The 15553-nt window shown below is 41.2% G+C and overlaps 1 protein-coding gene across 1 annotated transcript in view; it reads left to right on the top strand.

Annotated features, from left to right (window-relative positions):
• The first annotated feature begins 13111 nt into the window (after positions 1-13111).
• The window catches only part of scin (scinderin), a 41213-nt gene continuing 38771 nt past the window's right edge, over positions 13112-15553 (top strand). The window contains exon 1 of the mRNA XM_085446713.1: positions 13112-13403. Coding sequence (XP_085302839.1) covers positions 13211-13403 — 193 coding nt within the window. The 5' untranslated portion in view covers positions 13112-13210. The remainder of the gene's footprint in view (positions 13404-15553) is intronic.

Below are 15553 nucleotides of genomic sequence, written 5' to 3' on the forward strand. Positions count from 1 at the left end.
TCACATTGCACAGCCCAAAGCACCAGGACACCCCAGGTCGCAGGTAGATGATAAGTGCTGTGTCACTGATCACCACCTGGTGGTGAGTTAGATCAGGTGACAGAGGAGGATGCTGGGTAGACCTTACAAAACATATAGTGAGGGTGCGTGCCCGATCTAGGAGATCTTCAACTCTCACCTCCAGCAGAATGCCGAGAGCAAGGGAGCCTGGGACATTGAGTTCCAACTCCATGCCAGAGACAGCTGTAAAGAGCTGCAGCAGCAGGGCGGCTGGTGCCTGTTATGGTGGTCATGGATGAACCTTTTAACCAAAGGAAGGAGAACTGAACATTTTTTTAGTAACATGTGGTTGAGAGCATAGATCTGAATCAAATGGTTCGTCATAATTTCTGGCAGACAGATTTATAAAGGGTGCTTTGAATAAGTCTGATACAATTTTTGGACTGAACAAATTGAACATAAATTCTGATTAGTGTAATTAAACTGGAAGAAAATCTTGTGCCATCTAAAAGCAGAACAATTAAAAAATAGCAAGGCTAAGTCACATGGTATATAAATGCTTCTGCAATGGAATGGAAAGATGCATTGTGATGGTGGATAGTTTAGCCAGGTGGAGGTTTCTAAAGAGGAAATAAAAATGCACCTATAGACTAAGCTTGTGGTCACAGTTTGCTGTTTTCAGTGAAAATAGCATAGCTTACTGTGTCTGCACATAGCTCAGAAAGTACTGAAATTGCGCTCTGTGTGGCGAGGAGAGCAAATCCTCTGCTTTACAAAGCTGCACAAGATCAGTTTTGTACTTTATGTGAGTTGCTTGATAAGAGAAGGGGAAATCACTTTGTAATTATGTTATTACTGACTTGTGGATTAACTGGTAGATGAAATGTCTTAGATGGTGGAGAAATGTTAAGTGGAGACACAGTAGCAGATAAGAAAGAGCTGATAATACAGAATTTAGAAACCACTTGGGTCACACTTTCCATCCGTAAACAGGATGTGGAGAAACACAAAGTGCTAACAAATAAATGCAGCTTCAAGCACAGTCAGTTGTTGCACCACAACCTAGATTATGTTTGCTCTCATCAGGCTGCCCTTTTGCTGCTTATGTTCATTTGGCTTTCTGGCTGTCTGTGCTCAGACAGCCAGATAGCCTTAAGGTGATCTTAAGGTTATCTGGCCATAAGGTAAAAAAAAACTGCAATAACCCGTAGAAGATCACAATTGCACTTGTAATGATCATGTTCAGAAGGCATGTGTGGACATGCAATTGCCAAGTCATGTAAAAATATGTTATCATCCACAGTGACACCTGGGCGGAGCATGTGCAGCAGGTTCATCTCAAACTTTGCGGAACCGACCAGCCCCTGAACTGATCTCACCCAAAAAGATGCATCAGATCTGGCAGTGCCAGTGACATTAATGCAGGTGAAGAAGGCTCTCCGGTTCAGGGAGCCATCATTCTAATCACAGCTCCCCTAATTCAGTAGCTGCTGGGGCCAGAGAGAAAGAGAATAGGAGGCAGAGCAACTGACAACGAGGCTGATCGATCAGGACATTGTGATAGCATCAGCAGCAGTTACAGCAGGATGTGCAGAAAACCATCTGTAGAGAAAAACTGTTAAAGTGTGAAAAGCAGCCTACACTCGGGTTGTGGCGTGTCATTTCACATTTATCAGTATAAACCTCTCGGCTACAGTCGCACACACCAACACAAATTCCCTGCCCTAATGAGGACGCTCATATGATCTTTCTCTCAGTATTTATGTGTGAACGCAAAGTTCAGGATGCAGTTGTTTCGGACCTGTTTGTTGCCACCGCGTGCTCATCCTTTTGTGCAATAAAAATAAAAGTAATGTTCATATCTATGCTGTAGACTGGGCCACTCTTTTCTTCCTCTGGCACACGAACTGAAATGAGCTGATTGTTGATAAGCAGACAGCTGATAAGCTACACAAGCAGAATAACAATTCCAAGGAATTGAACTTTACCACCGCGTGCTCACCCTTTGCTGTTTAAAAAGGTTACAGCACGTTTTTTACCCTCTTTCTCAAACACCTCTCTTCTCTTCTTTGCATTAAAAGCCACAAAACAAAACACTGTAGTCTGCTCTGACTGGTCTGTCGACGTGATGAAAGAGTTATTGACTGTTAACAAAATGTCAGAAAATCACAAAAAAACTAGATACACAAGAGCATCTTATTGGGTATTTGTAAGTGGTACCACTGCACTGTGCCAACACTACACATATTGGTATCCTACACTGTTGCCAGATGTTGCTGTGAGGCCTTTAAAATAAACATAATCTACTTTGTCTTCAGTTCCTCATATATGCATTGACATTCAAAAACAGGAAATTTGGTATGCTTCAGTCATAGCTTAGACATTTTAGAGTGAGGGTTAGCAGATGTGGCTGTAGTGTGAAAATAATGGCTGACTGTGAGGCCACTGCCTGCATCTGCATTCAGTATCTGCATTCATTTAGGCACCTACTCTGTTTGTTAAAGAATGTGCCAAAATAGCTACTAGCTGGGTATTACGGTACTGTATTACATAGTCACATGGATAAATCATGAGAGAAAAGCCTGGACTACTGACAAACGCAGTGTGTGTGTTCAGGCATTTTGGCTTTGTTAGCTTTTGCTGAAAAGAAAAGGAACAGGAAAAACCCAGAAGTAAGCATACAAACTGAAAAATGCTGGGCCTCTGGGTGAAAGCCAAGCTGGGTTAGTTTGACCGAATATTGGTTCAAAAGTCGTGACTCGGGAGTTCTGTTGGCAATGTGCTGGGTTCTTTAATCAACTCTCCGGCTTAAATAATTAGGTTGGGCAGCTTTGATCAAATTGTTTGTGTTGAATACAAACCTCAGAAGAAGCCATATCATTCTTCAAAAACTGCCATTGTCAACTAGACTGTGACCTGATCAGACATCACTGGACTTCTCCTCTACTATGAAATCAAACATGATAAGTAAAAAGTGAATTCTAAAAGTTTGAAAATCATAAGGTTATTTTTGATAATGCAATTTATTGGTTTATTGTAGAACTTTACCTACTCAAAGGCCATTTAACAGATAACACCAGCTAGCTTCTGATGAGGAAAGCTATAGTTATTTATAGTTACTTTAAAATAAGTTATTGTTTCAAATGAGGCTGAGGTTGCTCTGTTTGACAAACTATTTGTCAATACTGTCTATTCTATGTATCATATGGCAATAAAAGTATTTTTGAGACAATCTGTAAGTAGGAATCCTGTTTTCTGGCCTTATTAGACAGATACAATGAAGACTGACAGGAAAGTGAGAGGGGGAGACATGTCAGACTTGAGCCCAGGCCGACTGCTTTCAGCCATGCAGCATATGGTCGCCTGTCTATCCAACTTAGCTAAACCGGCACCCAGTAAATAGAATCTTAACCTAAATGTTAATGGTAATTTAATATAACCCTTGTGGTGAGATATGAGTTTCGTCCCAATTTTTGGTAACGTCAACTTTAAACAGTGGTCAATTTAGCCCAGTTTTTGGATAATTATCCGAACCCAGTGTGCTGGGTCAAGCCAATAACCCAACCCTATTAAGCTGAAACAACCCAGCGTTGGCTCGGTCCAAATTTGACCAAGCACTGGGTTACAAATTGGGTTATTTTTAACCCAGCATTTTTTAGTGTGTATGTATGTGGCCTCAACCTACTGACAACTGACATCATCACATGGAATCCAGATTAAGGACAGTCACTGCTCATACCAGTCTCAGGACCTTTTGATTGCACCTTCCAGTTTTCAGTTGTTGGGTGCTAAAACTTATTATACTCTCTTATGTTAATTCACTATTATTATCTGTCCCTGTCACTTTGTACTGTCCAGTGAAAGTTTTTTATCCATGTTTTCTACTGAGAAACCTCGTGCAAACACAGCTTTAAACGAGGCTGATCTTTGAAGGATCACAGGTCTGGGGTTTCCCCAGGAGAGGAAGCTGTCATAACCTTTTACAGTTGCACTATTGTAGGGCCCACAAAAAGTTTGTTAAAAGACAGAGACCAAGCTTCCTAAAAGCTAGCATAAGGCACAGTTAGCATTAGTGATGCAGTACTGACACAGTGCACATCATAGCTGGGAACTTTAACCGTGCTGACTTAGGGTCAGTGTTCCTCAGATTTGAACAGCATATTAAATGTGCAACAAGGGGGGGATGATACAGTGGATAAAGCCTACAGCAACATCCAAAAAGACTACAGAGCAACCCCTCTAGGTTTGTCAGGCTACATGTCCATGCTGCTGATCCCTGCATACACTCCTGTTACGAGGGGAGCCCCCCCAGCCATAAAGACTGTGAAAACCTGTCCAGAAGGTGCACCACATCAGCTGCAGGACTGTTTAGAAAACACAGAGTGGAGTATGTTTGAACACCAGGAAACCCTGGATGACTAAAGAGGTCCAGGTCCTGCTGAAGCAACGTGATGCCACTTTCATATCCAGGGACGGTATACAGTACAGTGCAGCCAGATCTGATCTGAAAAGTGGTATCAGAGAGGCCAAAGCAGCGCACAAGAGGGAGATTGAAGAACACTTCAGCAACAACAATTCACAACAGGTATGGCAGGGAGTTCAGCACTTAACCAACTACAAGCCTGGCAATACCATGATGACTGAGGGCAATGCAGCAGTTGTGAAAGAGCTGAACCACTTCTTTGCGCGCTTCAAGGTGAAGGGACCAGAGGCAGCAGCAGCGGAAGTCTCATGGTGCAGGAATATGAGGTGAGGTGCACACAGAGGGCCGTTGGTCCAGATGGAGTGACCGGGAGAGTCCTAAAAGAATGTGCAGACCAGCTGGCTGGGGTCTTCACTAAGATCTTCAAAGCTTCGCTGTCCCAGTCCTGCATCCTTGAACCACTCCAGTTCACTTACAGAGCTAACAGATCAACTGAAGATGCCATTGTTACAACGCTCCACACCACCATCTCTCACCTGGAACAACAGGGGCATTACACAAGGCTGCTCTTTGTTGACTTTAGCTCTGCTTTCAATACGATACTACTCGACAGAGTAACAGTAAAACTGCTGGACTTCCTTCTACCACCTGCTGCTGTATCAGAGACTTTCTTTCAGACCTTGTACAGAGAGTAAGAATGGGTCTGTGTAAGGCTGTGTACTGAGTCCCCTACTGGGCACTATGTACACACGTGACTGTGTCAGCATCCACCCAGGCAACCCAGTCATTAAGTTGAGATACCACCGTGGTGGGGCTCATCTCTGGGGGAGACGAGTCAGCATAAAGAGCTGAGGTTCAGAGTAGGACTGGGCGATATAGCAAGTTTTTTAAAAATATCGATATATTTTCATACGAGATATAAGATGTGACAATATCGTTTGTATTGATATAGTCTACGTTACATTACAATTATACTTGTGGAGCCGCAAGTTTGCCTCTCTTTCGTCCACTTTTGTCTTTACACAACGTTACTCGGCCTCGCCTCTCCTTCACTGAACACAACTCCCCCTCCCCCATCGCTTCACCTGCAGGCAACGACAAGATGAACACGGCAAATCTCCGTTAACGAGTTACCGCGCATCGCCCCGTGCGTGGGGCTGGATGGCGTCAACGTGTTAGCGAGCTAACCGCGCTAACGAGCTAACCGTGCTAACGAGCTAACCGTGCTAATGACATGCATGGCCTAAAATCCTTTCATTTTCTCAAAAATCGACAGCGCGCCTTATGTATGAATTCTGGTTGTGCTTAATGACCACGAACCAATTTTATGTGGCACACGGCGCTCAGCAGTCTGTCAATAAATGTTTTAGTTCGACTTTGGTAAACTACGAAGCCGCACCGCTTGATGGATTGTCGGAGCATTACCGTTACCATAGTCTGGAGCCCTGCGGAGTAATGCGTACTCTGTTTCAACGTAATATTACCGTATTGTGTGTGTATAAGGACCATAAATGGCACCTGTTCAGAGTCACGGTTACGAAGCAGACTTCAAACTCCAGGCTGTCGGTCACGCAGTAGAAGTTGGGAACAGAGCAGCTGCGAAATCTGTCTTTGTTATTATGCTCAGCATCTGTTAGTTTACATTTTGACTGCACAGTTGTGAGCTTTTTGTTATGCACAAAACCAACATTGTTTTATTTTATTCATGGAGCATTATTATTTAATAAATGCTGATAATTTATGTTTGAGTAATTTCTTCATGTACATCTATGCTGTATGTTAATAAAAGTGCCTGTGTGACATCTGGGACACAGCTTTGACTAAGAACTCTCTTTTTGTTTTTACCTTATGGCTTAAAAAGAATATCGAGATATATATCGTATATCGCCATCCTGCTAAACGATATATTTTGGGTCATATGGCCCAGCCCTAGTTCAGAGGCTGTTGGATTGGTGTGCAGACAACAACCTGGACCTCAATACCACCAAGACAAAAGAGCTGGTAGTCAACTTCAAAAGGAGGAAGTCTGAGCTGCAACCTGTCAGCACAACGGGGAGTATGTGGAAAGGGTGTTTCAAGTTCCTGGGTGTGCACATAGACACAGACCTCCAAAGGAGCTCAAACACCTCAGCAGTTGTAAAGAAGGCCCAACAGTATCTCCATTTCCTGAGAATCCTCAGAGAAACGGACCTGAAGAGGGAGCTGCTGATTGTCTTCTATCGCTGCTCCACTGAAAGTGTGCGGACATACTGCATCTGTGTGTGGTACTCCAGCTGCACCATGGCACACAAAAAGGCATTTCAGATGGTCATTAATATGGCCCAAAAAATCATTGGACATCCTCTTCCCTCCCTGAAGGACCTGTACAGCACTCGCTGTCTCAAGAGGGCACGCAGCATCCTACGGGACTGCCCACACCCAGGACACCGGGTGTTTAAGCTGCTGCCGTCTGGCAGGAGATTCAGGTTGCTGAGGTCACAAACAGATACAACAGGGCAGGCCTAATCAGTGCTAACAGCTGACCTGACTGGCTACCTGTGTTGTGTCGTGTTGTGTCGTGTCGTGTTGTACGTAGTGCCAACGTGGGACAGTTTTCCAATTTCACTGTACTATTGTAATATGTATGACTGTGCAATGACAATAAAGAGTTATCTATAGTACACCATTTACCCTGGTTAGCAAGAAATTAAATCAATTAAATAGAGCGATGTACTACGAATGAAGTTCAGGTTTTTATTGTATTAACTGGTTAACAAAACCTAAATTCTCAGTCAGAAGTAACTGGTATGACAGCAGCAGTTATCAACTTTGTGCATTGAAATGGGGCGTTTTATGTGTCAATCACACCATAAAAAATATAATAATAAACTGCAACACTGTTGCAAATAAGTTGACAGCTAATACTGTGAACTACACTACAAGATTAACAACACTAATCAGCCCTTTAAAATAAGGAACAGTTACAGTAAAAATTTACATTATTTAGAGATGAAGCCAAAAGTAGCAACTGACTGCCAGCACAAGCCACAGAATTAGACTGATCGTAACAGTAGGCGGTGGTTTATCAGCAGTTTCCTCAGTATTTGTGCTAAGGCTTAAGACACGTCATTTCTGCACTGGCCACTCAGAGATGATACTGATGTTTAGATTTCCTGGAGCAGAGGCTGCTAACAAATGTTAAGCTCAGTCTGTTTGTTGAAGCCTTTAAAGTCTGTGAAATGTGTGACTTATATAAGAGTATTGCCATTTGTCTCTCAGGGACGTTTTAACAAAATGTTGGTCATTTATTTTCCAGAACAGCAAATTGTTCGTCTGTCACTTTGGTAATCTAGTACAGTGCCTCGCATTCATTTATTTCAATTTTGTGATAATTTCTAAGAATCACCACTGAAACCTTATTTTCTAAACATTTTGGGGCTTCCAGGGAACCATTATTAACGTTATTTATGTATATAATTATGTTATTCTTTGACTTTATATTTTTAGACTTGAATATTGCACACACTAATCTTAGATGTTAGGTTTATGGTATCTAACCATTTACTCTGGATGGCATTACCTTGGCCTCCAGTAACGCTGTGAGGAACCTTGGAGTCATTTTTGACCAGGACATGTCCTTCAATGCACATATTAAACAAATATGTAAGACTGCTTTTTTCCATTTGCGCAACATCTCTAAAATTAGAAATATCCTGTCTCAGAGTGACACTGAAAAACTAGTTCATGCATTTATTACTTCCAGGCTGGACGACTGTAATTCATTATTATCAGGAAGTCCTAAAAACTCCCTGAAAAGCCTTCAGCTAATCCAAAATGCTGCAGCAAGAGTCCTGACAGGGACTAGAAAGAGAGAGCAGATTTCTCCTGTTTTGGCTTCCCTTCATTGGCTTCCTGTTAAATCCAGAATTGAATTCAAAATCCTGCTCCTCACATACAAGGTCTTAAATAATCAGGCCCCATCTTATCTTAATGACCTTGTAGTACCATATCACCCTATTAGAGCACTTCGCTCTCGCTCTGCAGGCCTACTTGTTGTTCCTAGAGTATTTAAAAGTAGAATGGGAGGCAGAGCCTTCAGTTTTCAGGCCCCTCTTCTGTGGAACCAGCTTCCAGTTTGGATTCAAGAGACAGACACTATCTCTACTTTCAAGATTAGGCTTAAAACTTTCCTTTTTGCTAAAGCATATAGTTAGGGCTGGACCAGGTGACCCTGAATCCTCCCTTAGTTATGCTGCAATAGACGTAGGCTGCTGGGGGATTCCCATGATGCACTGGGTGTTTCTACCTCACTCACTATGTATTAACAGACCTCTCTGCATTGAATCATATCTGTTATTAATCTCTGTCTCTCTTCCACAGCATGTCTTTATCCTGTCTTCCTTCTCTCACCCCAACCAATCACAGCAGATGGCCCCGCCCCTCCCTGAGCCTGGTTCTGTCGGAGGTTTCTTCCTGTTAAAAGGGAGTTTTTCCTTCCCACTGTCGCCAAAGTGCTTGCTCACAGGGGGTCATATGATTGTTGGGTTTTTCTCAGTGTGTATTATTGTAGGGTCAACCTTACAATATAAAGCGCCTCGGGGTGACTATTGGTGCTCTGTAAATAAAGCTGAATTGAATTAACTTTAATTGAACTAATCACTACCAAATTTATACCTCTTTTGATCATTGACAAGTAATAGTCTCTTTTTGTACCAGGAAAGGCTAGCTAGTGCAGCTGGTATGCAATTCCTAATCCTGGGACCAGGAGGAAGCAGTACAGTGAGCAGCTGGGAATGCCGCTGGCCCAACACTGGGCAACAATGGCAAAGTTACAACATACAGTGAGTACTAATAAAATAAACATGCAAGCCAGCCCATATGGTAAAGATATATATTAATCTTATAAAGTTTGTATCTGTCTTGTGTGAAACTTGTATGAAAAGCATACAAGAGGTAAAACAGATATAAGAGCCCTTGAAAAATCATATAAATGAAACTTGCATGTTTTGGATACTTACTAAAACAATATATGAAAGTAATGAGAAAGTGGCCACTTTCATGAGTAAATCATATAAGCCTTCTATGATTCACTATATGAAGTAGGCCACATCTGATGCAAGTCTTTTATAAGTTTTTTCTATTTCTTTCCCATGTGGGTACGGTGTGAGAGCATGTGTATCTTGGGATGTTCTTGTGGCCCATTGTGCTATGTTGACACCCAACCTTTTCCAGCACTTTTGTGTCTGACCAATGTGGGTGCTACAGTAAGAACAGGCAGTAGTTAACCGGCAACAACTGGAGGCCCTGCAGGCTCAGTCCAAGTGCCACATGCACACAGACATTGGAAAACTTACTGTGCTGGTTTGATCCCACAGCTGGTCTGGTGTTTCATCCTTGCTTCCCATTGCTCCGACGATCACACTACATAAAATGAAACGGATGATCCCTAGTCATTTGTGGACATGTTTGAAGCCACGGCAGAAGCCTGTAAGTGGGCGACGCGGGACTGTGCCATGCACCTGCTGCTCCTGTTGTGAAGAGAACGCCAGACGGTGGCATTCAGCCTACTGGCGGTGTTAAAGGGAGCTTTAAAGATGTCCAGCCCTTTGCCAACACAGCAACCAGGTGGCTGTAGCCAGGGACAGCCACGTGGGATGTTGGATTTACTTAAGTAAACTAGGTGGAAGGCAAAACTTTACTCACTGGGAAGGTTGTCACGGAAGAATCAACATGCTAACATCAGCAGGACAACAAGGGCCGGCTGGTTACTACCACAGGTTCACCCCAAACTTCACAGAGCTGACCAGCTCCCTGACTGACCTCAAATGACAACATGATGTGTGGTCAGAGCTGAAGCTTGAAATTCTGCGTGACAGGCTTAAATTTAAGAGGAGCGAAAGTGATTACAAAACTTTGTCATGTATAAATGTTGTACTCTAGGGCTGCACAATTAAGAGTATTTTAATGTATGAACATGAATTTATTTTTTCACAATTAAAAGAGAATCATCAAGCAATATTTAAAATACTTGCTCCGCCCATTAAAACAAAAAGCAAAAGGAAATCACTGCCTGCATTTGCCAATCACAGCTTTCCCTGCACTGCACAGCTTGAGGCTTCCTGGACAGCTAAAACTACACTGAGAGACAGATACACAACAAAATTCAAATGTCTGGCACAGCAGAAGGTGATGAGCTTGACCTTCGGAGCACATCATCCTTCCCTGCTGCGGAATACTTTGGACTTCGGGGAATCAGATATAAAAGTAAGCCTCTGTGGTGTATCCACCGTATCCATCCAGCTTACAAAGATGATCTGAAGTCATCAGCACAGTTGCTTTCCATGTGGCCAAATGTGTTAAATAAACACAGTAAGTAATAAATGTTTTGGAAAAATGGTGAACATTTTTACCCTTCCACAATTGTTTCCTCAAGTGACAATACCTACACTTTATGCAAAAACAACACTGATGAAGTTGTATTCACATATATCTTACAAGTACAATAAATGATGTGAAATATGTTTTACCCCACTGGGCAGGCCGGTGAGCAGCCTGGACCCAGTTTGTGAGTCCAATAGTCTAATCAGTGCATCTAGTAAGAATCTCAGGTGAGTTTCAATCCTGGTGACCTTGATCTTATTGTCAAAAAGTCAGATTTTCTGACTATGTTGTGAATGCAATTACTGGAAAACAATGTGATGTAGGATTTTCAAAATAATACTGTAGGTGCATCTAATAAAAATAAAAAGTGACCTCAACCTCAAGGTCAGAGGTCAAGTTTTCTGAAAATCTTGTGAATGCAGTAACTCAAGTCGGAAGCTCGCCGACCTCTGACCTTGTAAATACGATAACTTGAGAAAGTGCAGTTACATTGTAACCTTGGTTCTCTGATTGAGACACTATCTCTCCACCCTTTTAGTCAGGGCCTGTCGGTACTTCTTTAACTCACTCCAGCTTGCCCGGCCACGCCCCACAGGAAGTCACTGATCACTTGATAGCAATGTGTCTTCGAGTGACCTTAAAGGTGGAGAGGGCTCAGTGTCTCACTCTGAGAACCAAGGTTACAATGTAACCGTTTTGAGGGAAAGCCATTTCAAATCATCATCCTTAAGAGGCTCAACGGGAGGATGCTGAAGGGCTCAGTCCAAGTCTGGTGCTGTCTGTCCTGACGATGATGTAATAGCCTCTCAACAACAACAACAACAATCTTTATTTATAGAGCACATTTAAAAGCCTTGGGCATACCAAAGTGCTTTACATAAAACAATAAAAGGTTCAAACATTGATAACGGATAAAAAAAAATAAAAAATAACGAGTTATGTTCATAGATAAAAGCTACCAATAAGAATGACTACAGCACATGGGTAATAGCAAGATAAAAGCTGTACCACCATAATAAAAGACACCAATAGAAAGATAGGAGGGAATTAATACAAGAGGTCAATAGGTCACAGCAAACAAACAAACAAACAAACAAACCAGCAATTAAAAGGTGGAGAAGGCAAGTTTAAAAAGATATGTTTTAAGCTGTGATTTAAAAGAATGAATAGAATCAGATGCCCGGATGCCAATCGGGAGATTGTTCCACAGCACAGGTGCAACAAGAGCAAACGATCGATCACCTCTAGTCTTAAGTCGAGATCTGGGCTGAGCCAGCAGTAACTGTGACGATGACCTTAAAGCCCTAGCAGGAGCATAAGGGTTTAAAAGGTCCTTAAGGTAGCTGGGTGCAGTGTTGTTAGTAATTTTAAAAGTAAACAACAAAATTTTAAATTGAATACGATATTTGACAGGCAACCAGTGCAGATCGGCAAGGACAGTCTTCTCAGTCTTCACAGATACTGTTGGAGCACAAGGTGGACAGCCCTCAGCTCCAACAAATTTATGTGCTGAGTTGCACAGTGGCCACATCAACAGCCGTTGACCCTCCAGCCCTCATGGCCCCAACTGATGGAGGATAGGTCTGTGAGGTCCAGCTGACGGTTAATCGCTGGTCCCACTGCATGACCCTGCTTTGTGTTGATGTGTTGATGGGCCACGTTAAACTAGAGTTATGATCATTTCAAAGAAATGCCATTTTTTCCCTGAATGCTACCGTCATGTTTACCGTAGGAAGAAATGGTAAAAACTTTTCTAAGGACAGCGCTTGATTAAAAAAAGCAAAAAAAAAAAAAAAAGAAAAGCCACCCTTTCTTATTGGTGGAAAAATGTACCATGTCAACCAATCAAAAAATTATATAGCAACATGTGGCTTTTGGTTGTATAGGAAGACGGGGTAATCATTACTGTAATGATACTAACCAAAGTCTGATGAAGTGCATGTGTGCTTGAAATGCACCTGCTCTGTGCTGCACTCTGTTAAGCATGTCTTTGTATTTCTGTTATTTTTTAAAGATACTACCCTATTAATTTCTCCCCACATTCTCCACATTTCATGCCACAAACCTTTTTTCCTAAAAGACTGCTATTGAAAAAACAATAATCTGCAAGGAGACAGTTTCAGGTCACAATTCTAGTTTTACTACTAACAAGCTTGACAGTTTTTCTGTGGTTACAGAAAAGCAGATGAGTTTGTATGTGATCTGGAACTGAGCCACTTTTCTCGGGCATGTGTGTTTGAGAATGCTGGTGTATGTTGACAGGACACGCCCACTTTGTGTGTATTAAGAGGGGAGAAAAGCAGAAGCTGAAACATTGCTGCTACACTATCAGTCAGTCAGCAGCCAGGAACAGGCCGGCAGTGTGTTTCTGCTCTCAACGATCCACCCTTTTCACCTCTTCAGTCAGATTCTCTGCAACAGCTTGACATGATGCTCGAGCATGAGGAGTTCACCAAAGCAGGCAAGAAAGCTGGCTTGCAGATTTGGAGGATTGAGAATATGGAGTTGGTCCCTGTGCCTGACAACTTACATGGGAGCTTCTACACAGGGGATGCTTATGTGATTCTCTACACTGTCAAAAAGAAAGAGAGCTCTTTTTACCATCTGCACTACTGGCTGGGTAAGTGACTAAAGCTCTGGACCTAATTCATTGTGTCAGTTTATTGTTCCACTCAGAATAAGGGAAATGAGTTATAATTGGATGTAATAACCTATCATTGGAAGAAGTCCTATTTCAGAGGGGTCCTCCAGGGTAACAGATAAATCTCAAATTAAATTCCAAGGAACCACTCAAGAGCTTCCTTAGAAGTTCTAAGGAAAGAAAAAAAAAGTCCACAAATGTACAAAGTTACCAACGCCAGGATGTGACACTATCTTTATAACACCTGTGAAGTTGATTCTGCTCTATTCCCTGAGAAATCACAAAATCATACAAAATCATACAATATTGCTTTATATACAGGTCAGACATACGTTTTAACATCGTTTTTGCTCTGACCAGCTGATTTTGTTTAGATTTTTTTTTCACAACATAAACAATCATTTTTGTTACTTTTCATTTTTCATCTTTAATTTTAATAACTTTTATGTTTTCTTATCATGTGCAACAGGTTAAAGAACCCTTCTTAATTTCTATTCAAACAAATGTCTTATGTAGTTGGTGATCTAACTGCGTTGCTGTATTAGGAAGCTGTGTAGATAGCAAAAGCATTTACAGAGAAAATAATTTTCCTCACAGCTTTCTGAATGATCCACATTCAGCTATAACACAAACTTCACTCTAAACTGTTCCAGAAAATAGTAATGTCAAAGTAGCTTACTGTATATTTTACAGTTTTGTACTGTCTTTCTAGAATATCATTAAATTTACATAAGTAGACTGATTTTACATGTCAAAGGTAAAATAACATAACATCACTGTAAATATTTACTTGTTTTTTAAATATATTTTTTTGTACATATGCATATTTAGTTTGTAAAAATACATTCAGAAATATATCATAATTTCACAAATATTTGTCTGTTATGTGAGAGAATGATCTTTTAATTCAAATGTAATACTATGGAAAAATATATAAAATGATCGAAAATTAATGAGAATTAATGATAATTTTGCTGAAAATTTCATGTCATCTAGGTCTGATTCAATAATTCAGAGGTAACAAGTGAAAATATAATTAATAGGAATAAAAACTAAAAAAAAAAACATATAAAACATTGCACGCTGTGCTAATTATATATTTTAAAAAATAAATGTAGAGGTAGGAATTGCAATTAATATGAATCTCAAAGTATTCACAACATTCCTGAACAGAAATAGGCCTCTGCACCTGGGGTGAGGGTGTGGCCATGAAAACAATGTGACATGTCATTGGATGTTGGGACACATAATAACATGACGCTAAGCATCGGCCAATGAATGCGAACTAACAACCACAAGGTTGCGTGTATGGCAGCACTATAGGAACAAATCCTAATATAAAAGTATTTTACTGCATTTTAGTTTTGTTCTGTTCTTCTAGAATATCATTAAAGTTACATAAAAAGACTGATTTCACATTTCAAATGTAAATTAAAGTTAAATCACTGCAATGTAATAAAACATAATTTTCATGGTTATTAAATGTATCTGTCTGTACATATGCATATTTAGATACAGATTCACAAATGTATCATCATTTCACAAATATCTGTCCGTTATTTGAAAGATTGAACTGTTGAATTCAAATGTAATGCTATGGAAAAGTATATAACATGATTCCTATAAGCTTGTGTTACATCACATAAGTATTATTATCACTGCCGTTCAAGGCGATCGTGGCTCAAGAGTTGGCAGTTGGCCTTGTGATCAGAAGGTTGCCGGTTCGAGCCCCTGCTTGGACACTCTCCGTCGTTGTGTCCGTGGTCAAGACTCTTCACCTACCGCCTACTAGTGACGGCCAGAGGGGCCGATGGTGCGATATGGCACCCTCGCCTCTGTCAGTCTGTCCCAGGGCATGCAATCCATTATTATTTAAACCAACTGTTAACTGTATATTTCTGTACATTTACGTATTATGATTCATATTGCCACATTCATTGACCTTGTTTAGAGGTAATTTCATTGTGGCTGTAGCTCAGGTGGTAGAGCGGGTCATCTACTGATCGGAAGGTTGGTGGTTCGATCCCTGGCTTCCCCAGTCTGCAAATATCCCAAATATCCTTGGGCAAGATACTAACCCCAAATTGCTCTCCGATGCATCCATCGGAGTATGAAAGTGTGTGTGAATG

Source organism: Copadichromis virginalis, linkage group LG22, assembly GCF_057382275.1.
Source record: "Copadichromis virginalis isolate Kocher_CV1m ecotype Utaka linkage group LG22, C_Virginalis_male_GT1.1, whole genome shotgun sequence".
Lineage (NCBI taxonomy): Eukaryota > Metazoa > Chordata > Actinopteri > Cichliformes > Cichlidae > Copadichromis > Copadichromis virginalis.